A 21,383-nucleotide genomic window follows, 5' to 3' on the forward strand; every position below is an offset into this window, starting at 1 on the left:
TAGACCTGACAAGCTAGTTGGGTGACAGACATCAAATGATCATTGAGAAAAATATATAATCATAAGCCGAAATACATATAATGAAGAAAAAGTAGTCTACTCTATGACTGAACAGAATAGGACACCCAAGTGAGGAATGGATCAGGTTTAGGTGAGAGGGGGGTGGAGGGAATCACAGGTGGTCTATTTGAAGATGTGACATTTGAATTGAGACAAAGGATGAGAAACGGGTAACAGGAGTGGGGGAAGTGTGCTCCTTGCAGAAGAAATAGCCTGTGTAAATGTCCCAAAGCGGGAATGACAGTGGAGAGTTGGCTGCCCTAATCTCAGTTTTCACATCCTTGTTCCTTGAGTCAGTGGGAGTATAGAGGAGGGAGTAGCAAAGATTCACAACTAGAAAAGTAAAGAAGAAATGAACTGAAGTTTTAAAAAGACTTACAGCATAGCTCTAGGAACCACTACACGGCCTACTGCTAAGGCATATGCAAACGGAATTTTCTAAAACTAGAAGTCTGAACAGTGATACTGACAGGGCCAGTTGTTTTATATACAAAATAGTCTTGGCCTCAGAAAAGGCCTCATATTTATTTCTAAGCTGTTTCTGGGGCTGCTCCTAACTTAAGAAGATACAGCTTAACAGAAAAATATCAATCACACAGTACTAAACAGGATGCAGACTTTTTACCAAAATGTATACAATCAATCATTTCACTTGGAACACACTTTTGGCACAAAGGCTGAGATCTGTCTTGGAAAACAAAGTCATTTCAAATCTGCCTGGGGAAGCCAGACCAGTGAGCATTCCCAAACACAGGACTCCTAAGCATGTTTGCAACGGACAAAGCAGGCATGGAGCGAGGAGGCCAACGTACTGTTCTCTCGGACCAAGCAGAACTCCCATGCGCTCTGGCTCTCCAAAGTGCTCTCCAGGTCCACGGCGACATTGGGCTCGCTCTGCTTCTCCAGGCGGTACTGAGGGCCTGGAAGATCAAAGGGGCAGGAGGAGGGGAGGAAGTCTGAAACAATGAATTTGACATTGAAAAAACACCACATACTGGCGAAAAGCTGAAAAAGCACTAGAAAAACGCTGAAGTCTGTCTGAGAGGGTCTAGCTATCCAAGATGGAAGAGTTTGGGGTTTTTTTTCCCCAAGGTTTTACACACTTGTCTGTTCTATTATCAGCTCTCTTTTTGCTCAGCTCCCCCAAACAAGGTGAGAGGCAGATGGCTTTTGAGCTGGCTTGACTTGGAATTGCAACATGGCTACATGGGTTCTCAGATATCAGCAAGTAACCAACCATCTCTGAGCCTCTGTTTCCTAATAGTAATGGGGGGGATACTTATACCTTAAGGATTACTCTGAAGATTACAGATGATACAGAAAAAATACTTAGTATGCACCTGCCTCCTAGGAGGCACTCCCACAGAAGTACTTATGAATAATCATTATATAATAATGAATAATCAATTATAAGCAGGAAGTATGTTCAGACCTCTAATACGATTACAGCCCAAAATCTTTTTAAAAAATTTAAAAAGCAGGTGAGGTAAAAACAAACAAACAAACAAACAAACAAAAATCTCTGATTTCTGGGTGATGGTAATAGACAGTAGCTGCTGATTCATGTTTTTGTTGAAACATTCATGAAAACACAAAGACACCGGTTCAATAATACTGAAAACCAGGAATACTAGCTAGCCTGTGTCACACAGGGGGTTCTGGCAGATCTTAATAAAACACTGGGGCATTTTATACATTTATTCATGTATTTCTTTGTCAAGCCAAATGACAATCTTGTTCTTCTCAGATAACACCTAACGGGTCCAATGATCAGATTCAAAAGATTGCTCTTGTTGTTAATGGTTATTGAAAAGATTAGAGTTGTAAGAAACTGTCTTATTATTTTGACTATGAAAGGCGTGTTTGGTCAGACAGAGGGGAGGTGTAAGAGATCTGAGGAAAGAATCAGAGGCCTTCCAGGGCTCCCAGGCGGAACACATATTTTTAGATATGTTCTTCAGCTGTTGTCAACTTGTTATTCACATGCAGTACTAGTCCTTCACTAGTTGGAGATATTTCCCTCACCTCCTCCATGTCATTCTCCTCCCCTATGTTCTACGTCCATCGAGAGCACTGTCATGTCATGTCAGTTTCATGGGACAGTCTATCTTTTCTCTAATTGGTATGTCATTAGCAAGTCTCAGAGTTCTCACACACACGAGTCTTTTGTACACTATTTATAGCTCTTAAACTTTCACTAAGTCAACAGTGCTCAAAACATTATCTGTTTACAAAAATACACACTCAGGAATCGACATAATTCTTATAAACTCTAATACACTATATACAGGTCAAGAGAGTACTGTATTTCAACATTATACAATTAAATTTTCATTTCAAAAATATTTAGCAAATAAAGGTATGTAAACACTGATAATTCCCAGTCTCAGATATCTGTCACCTATCATCGACTTTTGTCAATTACCAGGCATGTTTATTGCTGATTCCTGATATCCCCATACTCACTGAGGGAAAGTCATCACAGAAAAATCATGCCGAGCTGAACTTCCAGAAAACTTAACTGGTGAGAAGAGTTCTATGCACTCTCTCTTTTCTTTCCTTTCCTCTCCCAGCACTCACCTTTTATAGCTGTGGGCCTCTTCAAGCCCATTAGGGGAAGGGAGTCACTGCTGACCCTAAAGCACCTCTTTGTGAGAAACAGGTCTGCTAAACAATTTTGGACTGCTCCATCCCCAGTACCTCCCAGCAACACAGTGTGCCAGGCAGTGACAGCCACCTCTGTGAATTTACAGTACAAAGTTTAGCAGTAATAATTCACTTTTTTATGACAGCCAAAATTTGGGAACACCCTAAATGTAACAATAGGAGACTGGTTAAACAAAATATTATGAAAATCCATAAAGATATTAAAAGTGATGCTGCAAAAAAGCTTAATTTTATAAAATATGTTTATAATATGCTACTTTATGAAAACAGCAAATTACAACACAGTATGTGCAGGAAGGCTACAATTGTGAAAAAAACATGTGTAAAGTCACAGGGGAAAAAAGACTGCATGGTTATTTCTAGCATGTGAATAGCGCTTACACTGGATGGTGGGATAATGAATGTTTTTATTTTTCCTTAGTGTTTTTCTGTACTTTTCACATTTCCTATAATAAATAAAGGCTAGTTTTATAATTTAAAATACATTATATATACTTGCAAGTCCTCTGATTTCTTACTATGCCATTTTTCTGAGGATACCATAATTATCACACACTGTGGCTTCTCTAATGGGTCTTTCATGTGATAATTTAATCAAAACCAGACATTTATCAGTTTACGTAGATCGCTATGTTCATCAAGTAACCCTGCAATCTAGGCTTACTTAGTCTAACTCTGAGCACAGTGTACAGGGGGCTGGGCTTCTTAAGCTGTCTGCCTACCTGAGAGCAGGACTATAAATAAGCCACCACTTTCTTGATCGCTGGCAGCCAGGGCCTGGCTGCATGGTGATGTGTATCAGGCTGGTCTCCTTTGCACTCTTTCCTTCCAGGCTCTGCAGCTGCCTGGGAGACATGAGGAGGGAAACCAGGGAAGGCAGGGTAGGAAGGGTTTCTAGTCCTTAAACATGATGAGCCCCCTGTACCACTCTCAAAGCCATAACTGCCATCATTCAACTTTATTCTCTTATTTCTTGGGTCTTGCAGATATTTCTATTGAAATAGTTTGTTTCATGAAAGTAGCTTTAGCATTTTCTCCTTGAAGCCTAATATGATGATGACTCTCACTTACTGAATGGCCATTCATTATATGCCAAGCATTCTGCATGTTACCTTGGTGTATGCTCCCAACAGTTCTAAGAGGCAGATATTATTATTCCCATTTCACAGATTGGGACCCTAAAGGTTGGCAGGTTGAAGTAATTTGGCAAAGATCACAAAGGTAGGAAATAGGGCAGGGGGAATAAAACCCAAGGGTCTTGGGCTCTAAAGCCTCTGTGTTTTAAATCTTTTTTCCTCTAGCAAATATAAATTACTGGCCAATTATAAAGAGGCCATTGTTTATACTGTAAGTATAGATTTTTATAGATTTGTAGTTTCATTTGGGTTCTGAATCACTTAACTTGTGGTTTCTGTAAATTCAAAATGAAAATGATCTGAAATAATTTATTTTAATGAAATCCATACATACTGATTTATCCTGTCCAAAGGCTGTAACTTGGGTCCTTATGAAGACAGGGTCACCTTATTTTCCCTCTCCATCCAGAAAGACTCTCTCCCTCCATCTTTCCTTAAGAATATTCCTATGTGTGCCCAGTTTTGTCATTAAATTGAAATTTCGAGTGTCATTTTCTGCCCTGGGTACTCCCCCTGCTCTTCCATAAAAGCTGAAGACCAACTTGGAGACCCATTTCTGAGCTTAGCAAAGGACTGATGAGTCTTGACTTTGGAGAAGGCAGGGTGGTTAAGCCGTAGATAAGACTTGAGATCGAAATCCAAATGGAAAACTGCCTCTTACGATATCAATTTCACTCCTAATTCTTGCCCAGGGGATAAAACATCTCACATAGAAGGACTGTTGCACGAATTTTCCTCTGAAAAAGCCAGATGGATAAGTTCAGGCCACATCATGTAATGAGAGGCAGTGTATGTATGAGAAACAATATAACCTGGTGGTTAGGGGCACGGACTTGGGGCCAGATTGCCTCACTCTACTCCTGGCTGATCAACTTAGCTGTATGACTGTGGGGCAACTCAATATCTCTCAGTTTCTTCATCTCTAAAATGGGAATAATAATATCTCATAGGCCTATCTGAGGATTCGATGAGTTAATAGCTGTAAAGCAGTTAGAACAGTATCTGATACATTAATAGTGTTATGTAAGTGTCAGCTATCCACCACAGTCGCGTCTTGGGACCATAACAATACTAAGAGATCATAACATAGCCGGGCCTGCTACTGTGTGCCAGGTACTGTGCTAGGCCTTTTATACAGATGATCTGATTTGTCACCCTAGCATGTAAAAAATATGAATTCCATTTCATGCAGGAAGAAACTGGAACTAACAAAGGCTGAATAATGGGCATAAAGAAGGTCCCATAGGAAGTAGAGGAATGAGGATTCACAGCCGGGCTGCCCCAGCCTGTGCTCTGTAATACCTACAGACCATACCGCCTCCCTCATAACAAGTTCTTTTTTTTTTTTTTTTAAAGATTTTATTTATTTATTTATTTATTTAAGAGCGAGACTGTGAGAGAGAGCATGAGCGAGGAGAAGGTCAGAGGGAGAAGCAGACTCCCCATGGAGCTGGGAGCCTGATGTGGGACTCGATCCCGGGATCCTGGGATCAGGACCTGAGCTGAAGGCAGTCGTCCAACCAACTGAGCCACCCAGGCGTCCCTCTCATAACAAGTTCTTAATAAACGTCTGGTGATGATAATCAAGACTATGACAGCCCAGACCCACTAGATCTATCAACCTACAGTCTCTATCAAATGCTTAATTTTCAGGCAGCTAACATGGGAGAAAAGAAAAAAGAGCAGCCAAAACCACTTTAGAAAGCAAGCTGTGAGGTCAGTTTCTATTAATATATTTTTGCCAAGGAAATGATTATATAAAATAAAAAAGTCTCCTTCACACTGAACAGGACATAGTTCTCAAGGCAACATCCACCTTTAGAAAGAGGTTTTAAAATGTCACAGCTGCGCATGAAGCCACATGCCCTCTACTTCACAGTGGATGTGGACACAAAAGGAAGATTCTGGGAAGCAGTTACTGCGCGGCAACAGGAAAACCTGCTTGGGCATTCCAATGATGTATTTATTGCAGTAATACCATGTCACCGGATGGTCTAGGAACAAAATACTGCTCTGGACACTTAGGGAGGGATCCAAGTTATAATACCCAGGCAGGTTTTTTATGGGATTTTGTAAACCTGAGGCAAACGTCTCAGCACATAAGTTTCAAAGAAAATCTGAAGTATCCTTCGGATGGTGGATACATACATGGTCAGTCTGGCTTCCTCTATCCCTTCAATCCTTGACAGAAACATAAAAGGCTTTAGCACACAATTCCTTAACAGCTGAGAGCCAGCTGAGAGTTGAACTCCAGTGGGAAGCAAACGCAGAAGCCCAAAGAGAGAGACCACTGCCTCAATCACTGTGCATCTTCCTTCTAAAGACACAGGGGAGAAACGTCCTTCAGACCTCACTCTCAGGAAAAAGCTGCATTTTCTCGGAGCAACTGGTTTGCTCTTTTTATCTTTAGACAGCTTCACGTAACTCCTGTACTAACAGAGAGCTTCCCTTTCTCCTTTGCGTGTGAGGAAGCTCAGCACTAAACTGTGATCCAACCGTGCTGACTGGGCCCGCACTTCTGTGACAATTAATCCTCTGGATCTTTATTTTCCTTGTCCCCCTTTTTTTTTTAAAATATTTTATTATTTATTTGACAGAGAGAGAGAGAGAGATCACAAGTAGGCAGAGAGGCAGGCAGGGCGGGGGGGGAGGGGGGAAGCAGGCTTCCCGCCGAGCAGAGAGCCCGATGTGGGGCTCAATCCCAGGACCCTGAGATCATGACCTGAGCCGAAGGCAGAGGCTTAATCCACTGAGCCACCCAGGTGCCCCCTCCTTTTCCTTTCATGTCATCTTTCAACTTATGTATTTTTATCCTATTATAAGGAATGTATATATTCCAAGTGCTCTCTGGATTGAAGTGAGATATAAATGAATTAACTTATCACTATTATTGCTGAGCACGGGAACAAGTTTGAGGACCACCTGTCTGAAGAAAAATGATGAAGTCAAAAGTTGAATACTTCCATGGACGTGCCTTCATGTCCGTCATTGTCCATTCACCAGCGTAAAGTGCTGCTTTAATCTATTAAAATCTACTACTATTAAAACCTATTTAAATCTACTAATTTAAAGGGCTTCTTATAGCCAGAAAAAGATGGAAGTATGAGCCAGTAAGAGGAAAGGCCAGATTCTGAGCAGAAAACTCCATGTACCCTCTCAGGGAGTAAGAGGGCCAGATATGGATTCTGGGAAAGTTACTTAGCTTCTGAGTATCTTCTCATCTGTAAAATGAGGATAATAGAACCTCTCTCAGAAGGCCGCTGTGAAGATGAAATGAGACAATCCTTGATTCCTTCAGCACAGTGCTCAGTGATGGCGCCCACGACTGCTGCTAGGACCGGCTGGGGCAGGGCCGGCTGACATGAGGTGTGGGTGGACCCCTAAGCCAAGAGTCCCAACAGGTTAACAGCCCCATTAAGGGAAGATACGGGTGGCAGGAAATGCTGGCATCAAACAGATGTCATATCCTTTCTCATGTGTGTCCAAGGTAGGGCTGCAGGGTGGGAAAGGGTGCGTATCTATTTAAAGATTTTATTTATTTATTTGTCAGAGAGAGAGAGAGAGAGCACGCACAAGAAGGCACAGTGGCAGGCAGAGGCGGAGAGAGAAGCAGGCTCCCTGCCAAGCAAGAAGCCAGATGTGGGACTTGATCCCAGGACCCCGGGATCATGACCTGAGCTGAAGGTAGCGGCTCAACTGAGCCGCCCAGGCGTCCCTAGGGAGCATATCTATTTAAACAAGCTTGCTTTCAATCTATAAGACTAGAGACTTGTTCAGCAGCCAGGATTCCTACGGTTCCCTAAGCTCAGGCTCAATGAATATAATCTAAAAATGATGAGTAAAGGTCACGGAGCCAATGGTGGCAGTGTAGATATCAAAGGACAGGCAATGTTACAATGCCATCCACACACCCATACAACAAACCTATCAACAATGACCCAGCCACAGAGATGAATAATCAGTAATTCCAGCCCTCAAGGAGGCTGGGAGAGGTGGCAGGACACACGGGAACAGGTATTATCCAAAGGGCCCAAGTCAGCGCTTGTCCTCAGGCAGGGTTGGATGAGGTGCTGTGTTAGCACAGAAGAGGCAAATGAGGTGGAAACATCTGAGCACAGTCTTGAAGGAGGACTCAGGGCCAGTGAAGGAGGAGAAGAACTGCGTTTCTACAGAGGGAACAGCATGTCCAAAACCAAGGAGGTACTAAAGAGCCCACAGGGACCAGGAGACATTCAGCGTGGAAAAGGCCTCAGTTCTGCTGGGGCACGGGGGTAAGTGGGTTGGGATACTTGGCCCAGACTATCAGTCAAGGTCTGTTGGTCACAGATGCTAACAGAGCAGGGAGGTGACATAATCAGCTTTACACTGTGTTAAGATTCTTCTAGGGACACTGTGGACAATGGGTTGGAGGAGACTGATGGCAGGGAGGCCCATTCGAGGCAAACTGTGCCAAGCCGCACTTGCTCTATGGCAGGGGCTGGCAGAATCCTGAGTTCCTCACTGAAGCCAAAGCCGCCACTGACAAGCTGATGCTGTCAATACAGAGCTCAGACCCAACATCAGCTATTCTGAAATGTCTGCGTTTAGTGTCAGTTCCATCGCTTATAACTTCCTCTAGGGGAGACTATAATCATTTTCTGCTTGATCTTAATGTAAGCACTGAATTATATTCAAGTGATAGCCACTGTAGCTTATACTCCCTCTGAGGCTCAGATTGGATAATTTGGAATTTAAATAATAAAAAAGGAACAAGCTGACATGACAATAAGGTCACACTTTAGCCTCTTCTGAGCCAATACACAATTTGCTCTCAGTGAAACAGCCGAATATAATCAAATTAAATACAATTCCTATTACAAAAGAAGAAAGACCAAGGCTGTTCCAATAAACCAATTCTCCTGCCTAGTTAAACTGCAAAACCTTCAGGAAAGGTTTTGAAAGCATGACCCATCAGTTCTAATTTTTAAAACTTATCCTTTCAGTCAAGACTAGAAAAAGGCCCATTCCAACTTTTATCTTTACTACAAAGTGCTGTTATCTTGGCCTGATGTCAGGAGCTCTATCTCTCTTTCTGCTGACAAGCAGAGACGAGAAAGATAAGATTGGAAACGAATCTCACTTCTCTGAGTAAATAAATAATCAATACTCATCTAAATGTAAATGAGAAGGGAGCCCCCTCTGATAACAGCACTCTTATCAGAGAGCCAATTTTCTTCAGACATTTGGCCTCAACCAAATCACCATCATTCAGCCCCAGCCTAATGGCAAAAAATCGTAACTAAATTGAACCGATCACCAGAGATCAACTAAGTTCGGCCCTGGCCACTTCAGGTTCAAATGTTTGGGAATGCAATTTTGCCCCCATTAACTTTCAATAGCAATGAAGAACAGACTGGTCAAGGGGCCAGTCTGTGCAACAAACAAAGCCCAGAACGGGGGTCGCCCGGAGGATGAGGAGGAGTGAGCCTAAGTGTTTAAACAAGGCCAGAACTATGGCCAACCCCAAAACCATGCAGGGAAGGCTCCTGCCTTCCTGGTGGGGAGACGGTATTCTTTCCTCTAGTCACAGGCTTGGCTGAAATTGAGAAGACATTTAATTTGCCTGATGATGATGGTTAAAGTTTACTAAAACAGATGTAAATAAAGAAAAAAAAAAGAGAGATATTAAAAAGCTACAGTAGCTAAAAATAACCTAACGTTCAAATGATCAATTTCCTCCAAGTAATTTGTATCAGACTTACATCTGACCCAGCAGTGCCGCACTGACCTGATTTTACTGAAATAAGACGCCGTCTACAAGACAAATCACTTTAAAACCACTGCACTGGGGTTTCCATTTCTTTGCTGCAAGACTCAATTCACGGCTGATGAGAGTATTGGGGAAATTATGACCATTATTGATAGGACAGCAAAACCACTTTTACACAGTAGTCTTCAAGTTGACAGAAAGCTTGTACTGGACCATTAATGAAGGTGTCAGCCAGAATCAGAAATTAAAGACAAAGGCTGGGGAAGACCTAATTTTTAGAGCATGTTAAGGACACCAGACAAACAGAAAAAAGCAGACATACGTTCTCGTAAGAGTAATACGGCCAAAGCAAGGATCTGCTGAAGGGCAGGCTGCTCTCCCTACAATTAGGGAAAGGAAATGTCTCTTTTTTGGTCTGGTCCTGGGCTCGCTATCTGCTCTAAAATCTTTATTAGCCAAAGGAGGCCATGACTGTATAGGACAGAACAATTTTTGAGTAGTTTTGACGAGTTTTACCATCTCTGCTCCCACCTAGTACTAACCCCAGAAGGCGGACATGCAGTGGTTAGACAATGGTTTTGGAGTCAGAAAGAACTTGATTAAAATATTGGCTCTTTTTCACAAGCTATGTGACACTGGGCACATTAGCTGATCTAAACATTTGTGGAGTAACTGCAAAGATTATGTATAACATGATGCCTAGGCCATAATAAACACTCAATAAATGCTGACTGTTATACTGCTATTCAAATTTAACAAAATCATCAATTTGTCCATTTTTAATACAACAGTGAGCAACATTGAGGACTTTCCTGGCCCTTAACAAAAGCACTTTACGTGCATTAGCACTCTGAATCATTAAACTCTATGAGGGAGGCCCCATTGTATTCCTCATTTTATAGAGGGGGGGAAAACGTGGAGCAGTTAAGTCATGTGTCCACAGTGTGGCCAGGACAAGAATCCAGGTGTGTGTCTCCTATGAGTTAAGCCTATGCTCTTAACTGCACTAACATGCCATATTCCAGAAAGAGCATGCTATAATCTTCTTGATTTAGGGATTGAGAAGAAGAATTATAAGGTTGAGATGATTTATTGGCTCAGAAAGGAGTAAAGGTGTTGGGTGGGAAATGAGGTGGGAAGAAATAAAGTAGTTGGTCTTATGGGGCTCAAAACTGAGGCCTCCCCCAGCCCTCACAGCAGACACCTATCCGACAGGCACTTAAAGTAAACACCAGCTTCTTGCCCTAAGTTTTTTGGGGTGGAAGGGGACCTTTTTCTAAGTTAAATGATTTACAGAGTTACTGCCTCAATCCACAGTTCTGAAAGTATGATTTCTTTAGGGTTTAACTATACCCATTTCTAGTCTTGTTACAACTTTTTTATTGCGATAGAAAACATTTACTGGAAATATGTTACTGCTATTACCAGGTCATAAAATAAAAAGAAAAATAGTTTATATATTGCCATCATTTCCAATCATCAATCAGAAAGTGCCAAGAGGAGGAAAGGAAAGGGCGTACAGCTGAGATTTCCTTCTTTGTGTAGGAGAAAATGCACGAGCATCATAATTCTTTAGAACAAATTTCTTCTTGAAGACCCAGTCTCACAGATGGGCTCCCGGGAGGAGTAGGGAAGCACACCTTTTGGCATCTCCCCACCTCTCTGCAGCCCTGCCCAAATGTCAGAATCAAGGGCTCTTTCTCTGCAACTTCTTTGGGGCCTTGCTTCTCTCAGTGTATTGAGCATGCTGGATTAGAAGCGTTTCTATTTGTCATTGTTTCCCCCCACTCCCGCAAATCTTTGAGGATGAGGATGGAGGGGCTTTTTAATAAAACCAACTCTGTATTCCCAGAGCTCTAGCACAGCAACAGGCTCTTTGTAGGTGCTCAATAATCTTTGTTCAATAGAATGACTTCAACAAGGTGGCATTTAAAATTGAACAACCTTGACTCTTGACCCAACAAAAGAATCTATCCTGAGAAGCATTACTCCAAGTACACAATGATGTATGTTCAAAGATGTTCACTGCAGCAGTTTTAAAATCAAAAATTGCACAGCCTGAATATTCTCCAGCAGGAAATGATTAAATAAAGGATGGTATATCTATACACTGGGATGTTATGTAGCTGTTAACAAAATAAGCTAAATTAATAAGACATGGGAAGATTTCCATGACACATTATTAAATTTAAAAAGATATAGAATGTATAGAGTATGCTCCATATATATATATGTGCATATATATATATACACATACATATATATGTGTGTGTGTGTATATATATATATATATATATATATTAGATTTTATTTGACAGAGAGAGACACAGCGAGAGAAGGAACACAAGCAGGGTGAGTGGGAGAGGGAGAAGCAGACTTCCCGCCAAGCAGGGACCCCGATACGGGGCTCGATCCCAGGACCCTGGGATCATGACCTGAGCCAAAGGAAGATGCTTAACAACTGAGCCACCCAGGCACCAGAGTATGCTCCATATTAATAAAGTAAAACTCCAACTATATATATGTATTTATGTGTGTGTGTGTGTGTTGAAAACACACACACACACACACACACACACACACACACACACACACACAAAATCTGGAAGGCTATCAGCCAAACTGCTCTCACGGTTACTCTGTTAACTAGAATTACCTCTGTGCATTGGATGGGATAGTAGCAAAGACAAAGGCTTTTGCTTTTTTACTTCATAGATCTCTATCTTGTTTGGATTTTTGACAGTGGTATACATAGGTATTACTTCTGTCATTAAAAATCCAATTCTAAAAAAAAAAAAACACAATAAACAATCTGAGAGGTGATTCCAGCTAGGTCAGACTATGGACTGTGTCCTCTGGACTCCCCTCTCACTATCTCCGGCTTCTCACAGGTAATGGGGGCTCAGTGGCTGCTGGGGAGACACCTAAGCAGCTGGGAGCCCAGGAACAAAAATGGCATAGAGTCTCTTCAAGGGATTCCCATGTCCAGAGTTAAGGCATAGGGTGGACCACAGAAGCTTCCAGAGCTGCCCAAAGGAGTTGGGCAGTACAGGTAAAGAGGACTGGAACATCTGAGGCCAGGCTGCTGGCACCCACAGGCCTGCAGAGAGGCCAAGACTGCAGATCATGAGTCAGACTGTCCACCTGACAACCTCCTCTATCACCTTAGTCTAGAAAACTATGCAGGCTCTGTCCTCTACCTGGGTTCTAGATGGGCTGTGGAAAACAAAGGGTGACTCCATACTGTGTCTGCCCTATTCATTCTTCCTCTAAGACAGTCCTGATACCTCCACTCAGGCTTTGAGACAAGAGGCAGTATGTTTGGAGTCCCTCCCTGTAGCTTGGGAGGGTGGGAAGAAAGTCTGGATTTGATCCTTGCCCTAAACTTAGTAATGTGTGTATGTGTCCATGTATATGTGTGTGTGTTCTAGGGAGTGCCCTCCAAACCCTGCTGACCCCAACACATTTGAGACGGTCTACTGGTTATGAGCCACACTGCTCAGGTTTGAATTCCCAGCTCCACCACTTACTAGCTGTGTGACCCTGGGCAATTAATGTTTTTATGCCTTTCTTTCCCACCTGTAAATGAAGGATAATAACAGTATCTCCCCCTTTTTTTTTTTTTTAAGATTTTATTTATTTATTTGACAGAGATCACAGGTAGGCAGAGGGGCAGGTGGGGTGGGGCGGGAGGAAAGCAGGCTCTCTGCTGAGTAGAGATCCCAATGAGGGGCTCGATCCCAGGACTCTTGAGATCATGACCTGAGCAGAAGGCAGAGGCTTAACCCACTGAGCCACCCAGGCGCACCAGTACCTCCCTCTTAAGAATTGTTCCAAGGACTCCACAGATCATATGCCTGGGTTTCCGCTTCTGCTGTCCAAGCTTCACCAGGCGGGGGGGGTGGGGTATGATTCTTCAGCAGAGGCTGGAACCTCTAGAGGTCTGCCAAACTGGTCTCATCTCCCTCCCTTCCCACCTCCCACCTAATGATACGGTAATCCAGAAATATCCTCCGAACCATGCTGTTTCAACTCTCTGTGCTCTGCTCATACTGCTTCCTCTGTCTGAAGTAGTCTTCCCTTCATTTCACATCACTGGTCCTCGCTTTCTCCTACTCAAGAAATCAAAGCTGCGTGAGTACCACTGCCTCTGCACTTCTCCATCCCACACTAGGAAGGTCTCTGGTTGGGCCTGTCTCTCGTACCAGCTGTATGCAAAATGCGGGTGGAGTGCAGACTCAGGAGCTCTGCGTTCGTGGGGCAGCCACAGCAAGAGGTGTGCTTCAGTGTCTATTGGGTGACTAAGCGGAAACTCAGCCCGCTTGACCACCACCCTGACTACCTACCTCGTCCTCCAGAGGGGACTTGAAGTTCCACTTCCAGCTGACTCCAAATGTCCCCACAGATTGGAGAATCACTACAGAGCCCCAACTCTGACTGGGTTTCCTGGGGATGGACAGGGCTGGTGGAGATCTGTGCTGCTTTGGGCACTGGCTAGAGAATGGAAGACCACACCTGTCAGGGGCCAATCCCGTCCACATCAGTTCAGTTCCCTTACCTAGGCCTGCCTTTTCTCACCAGAGCAACCTGTCCCAATGTGCTTCCTATCAGAGTTCTCTGAGCTATAACACACAGCCTAGGAACCCACCACTATCAGAACAAGAAGAGATAAGGCATGGATAACCCAAGTGGAGAAGTCTGGAAGCGTCTGGATAGGAGCTTCCCACACACCACTCCAGGCAGAGAGAATGCTGAAGGGACAGAGGAATGCTCATAGTCCATATCCTGTCACTACCCAGCTGGCACGAATGTACTTCCCTTTGGAGAAAGGAGGCCTAGGATTACTTTTAAAAAAGAAACATCCTCCCCCTCCACTTTCAAATACGGGTATCACTTGTTACAGAGGATGGAAACCTTTAACACTGTCCCTTAGCATTCAATTTTTCAATCTAATCTGTTTCTCTTAACTTGAGTCACTGTGACATTACCAAATTTTACGTACAGTTATCTGCTACTCTGTAAAGAAATACAGATGGTTTTTGTGGAAATAAACAGTCATTTATTTTAAACAATTGTAAAATAGTTTATGGAAACCAGTGGAGTAATGCATTCAAATAAATGCCAAAACCGGTTGATGGGGAGCCAGGGTGTTAAATCACACTGCTGAGGAATTCAGCTGTGGGGAACAGATAGTAAATCCAGAGTGACAGAATTTCCCGTGATGGCAAAGGTTTCTGACATCCAGTCCAGTACTCAAAAACCACAGCAGTTCAAACCCATTTTCCTTAACACAGCCTTGACAGCCAGCAAAATTAGTAAATTTAGTCACAAACACCTAAGGACAAAAACAAAAGAAGCAAACAAAAAAGACTTCATTTGTCTGTAGCCTTTTCTGAGCTGTAAAAAAGTGGTGATTCCAACCTAAGTCAATGGAGAGCATGCTTAGGGCCAACTGTTTTCAATCAGCAAACTTTGTTATGATACAGTGGAATCTGAAGACTTCTATTCAAATCTGCTCATGCCGGAGACTTGCCTGGATAAACTACAGCTCTCAGAACCTCGGTCTCCGCCTCTGAAAATGAAGACAATAGTTGCATGTGCTTGACAGGCTACTGAGCGAAAGCCGTGAGGCACCAGGAGTGACCGTGTTCTCTCAACGGCTGGGTGCCACTGGCCCCGGTGAAGGGGCTGTAACCCTGCGTGGGACAACAGTCTGCAGGGCCTCACAGGGGCTTCCATCAACTCTCCAAGGAAGTACCACTGACAGTAAGTGGCTCAGGCCTGCCTTTGCAGGAGTGAAGAGAGCTCCAAGCACTTAATTGATTCTAATTTCACATGAGAACCAACTACAAACATATTAACCTTCTGTACTCAACTAGCACTTTCTCCTTGTCATTGGATTTCTAGTGATGCTGGATTATTTCAGTTGTCCATCAAACGTTTACTGAACCCGACCTGTGCTAAGTCCTGGGGTAGGCACTACCGATACAAGGACCATTTGGGCCCCAAAGATTCAGAGTAGTGAACAGGGCACTCACAAGTCTGGAATACTTCTTACTCAGCCTTCCCTCCTTGTTGATAGGAAGTCAACTCCCAAGTTCCAAAGACTCTACCCATTTAATACATCACCCTTGCATTGCTTATCGTCCAGCCCCCAATAATGGTGTTCAACTCTTCTCCTGGCCTCCAGCCATCCATTCTTTATCCTATTGTCAGAGGGTGCTCTCTTAAGGTTACCACCTCCATGCTTAAAATCCTTTCACAACTTCCTTACCCTGTTCTCCTGACCTTCTATCCATCCTAATTGTCCGTCTATGTCCTCTGTGAGCCAGCCGAACTGGTCTCCTCACTGCTCAGTGCAAAGTATCATGGAGTATCATAGAATAACCATTCTAAGTCTTATCTGGCCTCTAGGACCCTTTGCATATGCGTTTCTCTGTCTGACCCCCGTGACAACATCAGGACCTACCAGATTCCCAGAACAGCCTGCTTCCTTTCCCCATAATAAGGAAAGTCCTACCACTTAATGTTCCTCTCACCTGCAGGTTCTGCTTCAAGGCAAGATTTCTGCAATTTAAAGCCAACCCAAAACAAGACTTCCTTTCTTTAATCTGGCCTTGACCTTCATGTCTCAGTCAGATTAAGTGCCCTTGCCCCCAGCTCAGCCCTGCCCAGAATCCCGCTCTGGGCTTAGTACCCTGCTGGGTTCTCAGTGTGCCTCTCAGAAAACTGGTCCTGCCCTTGATGCCACCTACCTGCTTGGATCTCTCTGTGTATAAGTTACACATGTAGTTTACCTGAATTCAACTAGAATTGTTTGGTAAAAATGAGGAAAAACAGAGAGTGAAGAATGACCAAAAAAACAATTTAAATAGTTTGTAGAATCTCCCTTGCCATGACTCTCAGTGATTCAGTGAACCCCAAGAGTGAATTGTGTGTGGGGGGGGAGTCTTACTCATCTTTGCAGTTACAGAGCTTGGCAAATGTCTGATGAATGACTTACTGAATTAATTGTGGATGGCAGTATCTGTTTTGTAGCTCCTCTTATAGTGTGAACGTCTTTTGTGACAAGTACTTTGATTTTAGCATTTAAAGATACGTATTTTTAGTTTCATTGGTTCTCATCCTAGAAAAAGAGGTTAGCCATGTTGGACTTAATGAGAAAAACTATAGTACGCTGGCCTCTGACAGGCATTTTTTTTTTTAATAAAGATTTTAGTTATTTATTTGTGAGAGAGAGAGAGAGAGAGAGCGAGCATGAGTAGTGGGAGGGGCAGAGGGAGAGGGAGAAGCAGAATCCCCACTGAGCAGGGAGCCTGCTGTGGGACTCAATCCCAGGACCCTGGGATTGCGATCTGAGGCAGATGCTTAACTCACTGAGTCACCCAAGTCCCCCTGACAGGAATTTTTAAAGGGATTTTTTTTCTAGAGGTAATTTTGACAACACAAGTTTTGCTCACCTGTTGCCTTTGTGCCCTGACCCTGCGTGGAACACAGCTCTCTGTATTTCCGTCCCTGGATGCTGACCATCATCTGCTTCCCTGGTCTCTGCTATCTGGACCTGCAATTTCCCCTCAGTTATGTTCTTAGGCATCAACTGCCCATCTGCCTTTTTCCCTGTTTTGGGGGAATCAGACCCTTCAGAGATCATTTCCACCTGCCAACTCAGCTCTTCTCTGCCTATCCGTCCACTTTCCAACCACCACTGTACCAGCTAGGGCTGTGTTTCAAGGCGGGAACACAGGCGTCAGTAAGCACTTTTCTTACTGCTAGTACCCTGTCTGGCCCCATAATAGCCATTTGTGCTCCTGCTTCAATACTTTCCCCTGGACTGGTAGGACCATAATGGCATGGTTCAAATCCCAGCTCCACTAAGCTTTAAGACCTTGGGAAATTACCTAAGTGCTCTAAGCATTGTTTCTTTATCTCTAAACTGGGGATGATGGTAATTTCTAGAGTGTGAAGTTGTTACATGGGTTAAATGAGATAGTAACAATGTAAAGCACTTAGTCTGGCCCGCGGTAAGTGCTCAGGAAATAGCAGCTATTTCATACTATATTAGTACAATTTTACACATTTCACCATGTTCAACTATGAATCTATCAAATTGGCAAGAAGCTGAGTTATAGATCCTATCTGAAACCAATTGTGACTGACAACCCAACATGTTAAAATATGCTTCTCCTTGTGCTAAACACACAAAACAAAAAGGTAAAAGCAATGGAAAAAAGATGGCCGCAAAGGAGGTAGAGGAGTCGTGGCTGCCAGCCATTTTCCTTCCTGGGAGTTTTCCTTCTTGTTACATCTATTATCTGGGAGCTGGGCTGCCCTGCTGGCTTTCCATTTGCCTTGCTAATAACAGTAAATCCAGCAGCTTCCACGGCAGCTCCTGTCTCCTTCAGCTGACTCCGAGGCCAATCAGCATTTCCTCTCTCCTAATGTCAGATGTTCCCTGGGAAGTCCTGCTGAAGAGAAAATTTATGACAAAAGTTTCTCCAGCTTTTAACCCTTCTGCCTATCCAGCTCCAGATGCAGAGCCTCCAGAGGAATGCTAGGTCATTCTTACATGTGCATACCTATGTTCTCACTGAGGCTTTGCTGCTCTGACAAGGGGCCTCAGACCCCTGGAAAAGCTCAAATGAGCAGCTGGGCAGACAGATGCACACATTCTGGGCCATACCTAACATGGGCTAAATTTGAGCTGGGTTCCTTAGTAGCTAGGGTCTCTGTTGAGTCAAAGCAGTCATACTCCTAAAAAAACAAAGTGTTATATCACAAAATTGTGATATGGCTGGGTTTCATAACAATGAAATTGAAGAGAGGGGACAGGACTAACATTTATTGAGTAATGAAGTAATAACAGCTAAGTGTTCAGTGTTTCACACGGATTTCTATTTAATTCTAACTACAATGCTATGAAGACGACTGTTCTCATTTATAGATAAGGAAAATTAAGTTCAAACAGGCTAAGGAACCTACTAAAGAGCTAGAAAGAATAATAGAAGCCAAGAGTAGAACCAGGGAGATGTTTCTAGAACATCTAAGGTATTAAGCTCCCACAGTTAAGATTACCAAGCAGCTGTGACTTTATTTTACTAAGGAGCAAAATAAAGCAAGGAACTCGGAGAGGGAGAACGGCCTGAGCAAGGTTACCCAGCTAGGAGTGCTGGGGCCAGCTTTGAGCCAATAGAGGGAGCACAGTCTTCTGATCCACACCAGTAATCCCTGAAATAAACCCTCCAAGGGCTGCGGAAGATGAGACAGCATGGATTCAGGTGTTGAGGACACAAGGGGGTGGCACTGCACAGTCTCTGTAGCTAGAGAGAGAACAATGGCTGTCGGCTGAGAAGCAGGTTCTCTGGCAAGGGCGGCAATGGTGCGGCAGCCACCGCCAGCCCCCACAGACCTTCTGTTCTCAGCACAGAGGGGTCTCATCGCAGGGTTTTCATTTTAAGTAAGTCTGAATCTCTGTGGATAGCTACATTCTAGCTCAGTAGGCTTTTCCTTGACCTCCTCTCCACCTTTCCACAGAAGTTAGATGATATACTTAACCAGATTAGTGATTTAGTAAACTAATTTTTGTCCCAATTTGGAAAAAAACAAAACAAAACAAAACAAAAACAAAAAACCAGAATGTCAAAATGTACATGTGACAGCTGTTTGGAACTCTAATGTTATGGAAAAGCAGCTGTTTTCATTTATATTTGAGATATTAGTCATTCTTAGGATGGGACAAGAGTACTCAGCTAATAGCTTGTGCTTTAACCTGCGGAGAAAACAGGTCACAGAGACAAGATGTTGGCAAAATCACACTATAATGGTTATACTCATCTAACATGCTGGTCTTAAAAGGTTTGGAGATGTTTGCAATGGGAAGCAACTATTTAATAACAGCATTCTCACAGAAAACTGACATCCACACAATAAAATGGATTGTGGCTTTTAGGAGAAAGGAAGTTACCAAATAAAGTCCACGTGAGCAAGGGAAAGAATGAAATCTTTCTAAGCTCTAGAATTTGAAAGTAAGCAATCTTCTTTATTACAAATTTTAAAAACTATTTTTACTTTTTGCAAAGGAGCATGTATAGTTGACTCCTTTTTTAAAACATCTTAATTTTATTGAATATTTTCATGTTCCAAGATTCATTGTTTATGCACCTCTTACACTGTGTAGTTGACTCTTAAATAACACAAAGGTTGGGGCACTGATCCCCCACATAGCCAAAAATCCAAACTTAACTACTAAGAGCCTACTGCTGACTGGAAAGCTTACCAATAACACAAACAGTTGATTAGAACGTATTTTATATGGTGTCTGTATCACACATATGTATATGTTATGTTTTATATACCATATTCTTACAACAAAGCTAAAGAAGATGTTAAGAACATAAGGAAAATACATTTATAGTACTGTAAAAAATCTGCACATAAGTGGACTCATGCAGTTCAAACCCGTGTTGTTCAAGGGTCAACAGTATATACAGTTTTATTTTTTATTATTTTATTTAATTTTTTTTTCCAGTACAAAAAAGGTGTGTGTGTTTTTTTTTAAAGATTTAAAGCCGAGAGGCAGGCCGAGAGGCAGGCAGAGAGTGAGGGAGAAGCAGGCTCCCTGCTGAGCAGAGAGCCTGATGTGGGGCTCGATCCCAGCACCCTGAGATCATAACTTGAGCCGAAGGCAGAGAAGCTTAACCCACTGAGCCACCCAGGCACCCCAAAAAGGGTATTTTTATTAAAGCACAGGGATAGGACCTGTGGGCAGCTGCTGTATATAGAAGTAAATAATACCACAAGTCCTATACTGAAAAAGTTAATTCCCTGCATATCCCTGAATCCCTTCTTATAGGCAATCACTTCAAAAATTTTTGGCTATTTCTTCTGGTACTCACCTCCCTATTTTTTATTAGCATTCTTACTCATTTTTTTTTTTTAAGATTTTATTTATTTGACAGAGAGAGAGAGAAAGAGATCACAAGTAGGCAGAGAGGCAGGCAGAGAGAGAGGGGGAAGCAGGCTCCCCGCTGAGCAGAGAGCCCGACTCGGGGCTCAATCCCAGGACCCTGAGATCATGACCTGAGCCAAAGGCAGAGGCTTTAACCCACTGAGCCACCCAGGCGCCCCCTTACTCAGCTTTTAAAAAAATGATTATAAATATCAGATAATACATTTTAACTTCTGCTGTAGGAGATAAGGAATCTGCGTGAGCTTTACCTTTCACACAAAACACAGCCGTGCTTTGGAAAGGAGTTTGCTTTAATTTTCTTTTTCTGGAATAGAGTTTTTGCAGTAGCTTCTTCCTGTTGGGCACCCTTACTTGATTATCATTGCTTAAAATGTCTGTTTTTGCTATATCCCACTGGCTCCCCAAGGACTCATTAGAGATTCATGTCTTGGAAACCTGGGAGGCAACACTAATTTCAACTGATGTGCACTGTGTTTCATTTTTAAGACATTTACATTTTCACTCGATGATTTAATTCTCAGAGGAAGTTTGATCTCCAATAATCAAAGTGCAGTGACTCTATCCCCGAACAGGAAGTGGGTGGCCTTGGGCCTGGGCTGGCAGGGAGCAAAGCAGCTGTGGGCTGCAGATTGGCTTTCACTGTTTCTCCTTTGCTCATTTCACAAAATATGTTAGTCACCAACTCCAGGCCAGCTAGAGTACTGGCAAACAAAAAGGAACCTGTTCTTCACAAAGGACTTTCATTGTACTCAAATGAAAGCTCAATTCCCCCCATCCCAAAGGAAAAGGAGGGTCCTCATCCTTT

The 21,383-nt window shown here is 43.0% G+C and overlaps 1 protein-coding gene across 7 annotated transcripts in view; it reads right to left on the reverse strand.

The window, feature by feature from the left end:
• The window catches only part of MAPKAP1 (MAPK associated protein 1), a 243,423-nt gene that overhangs the window by 62,524 nt on the left and 159,516 nt on the right, over window positions 1-21,383 (reverse strand). For 6 of the 7 annotated variants that reach the window (XM_032865872.1, XM_032865869.1, XM_032865871.1 and 3 more), the window contains one exon: window positions 873-980. The exons of the other annotated variant lie outside the window; for it this stretch is intronic. In XM_032865872.1, coding sequence (XP_032721763.1) covers window positions 873-980 — 108 coding nt within the window. The remainder of the gene's footprint in view (window positions 1-872; window positions 981-21,383) is intronic. 7 annotated transcript variants of the gene reach the window in all.

Source organism: Lontra canadensis, unplaced genomic scaffold (genome assembly GCF_010015895.1).
Source record: "Lontra canadensis isolate GAN:19392208 unplaced genomic scaffold, GSC_riverotter_1.0 scaffold30, whole genome shotgun sequence".
Lineage (NCBI taxonomy): Eukaryota > Metazoa > Chordata > Mammalia > Carnivora > Mustelidae > Lontra > Lontra canadensis.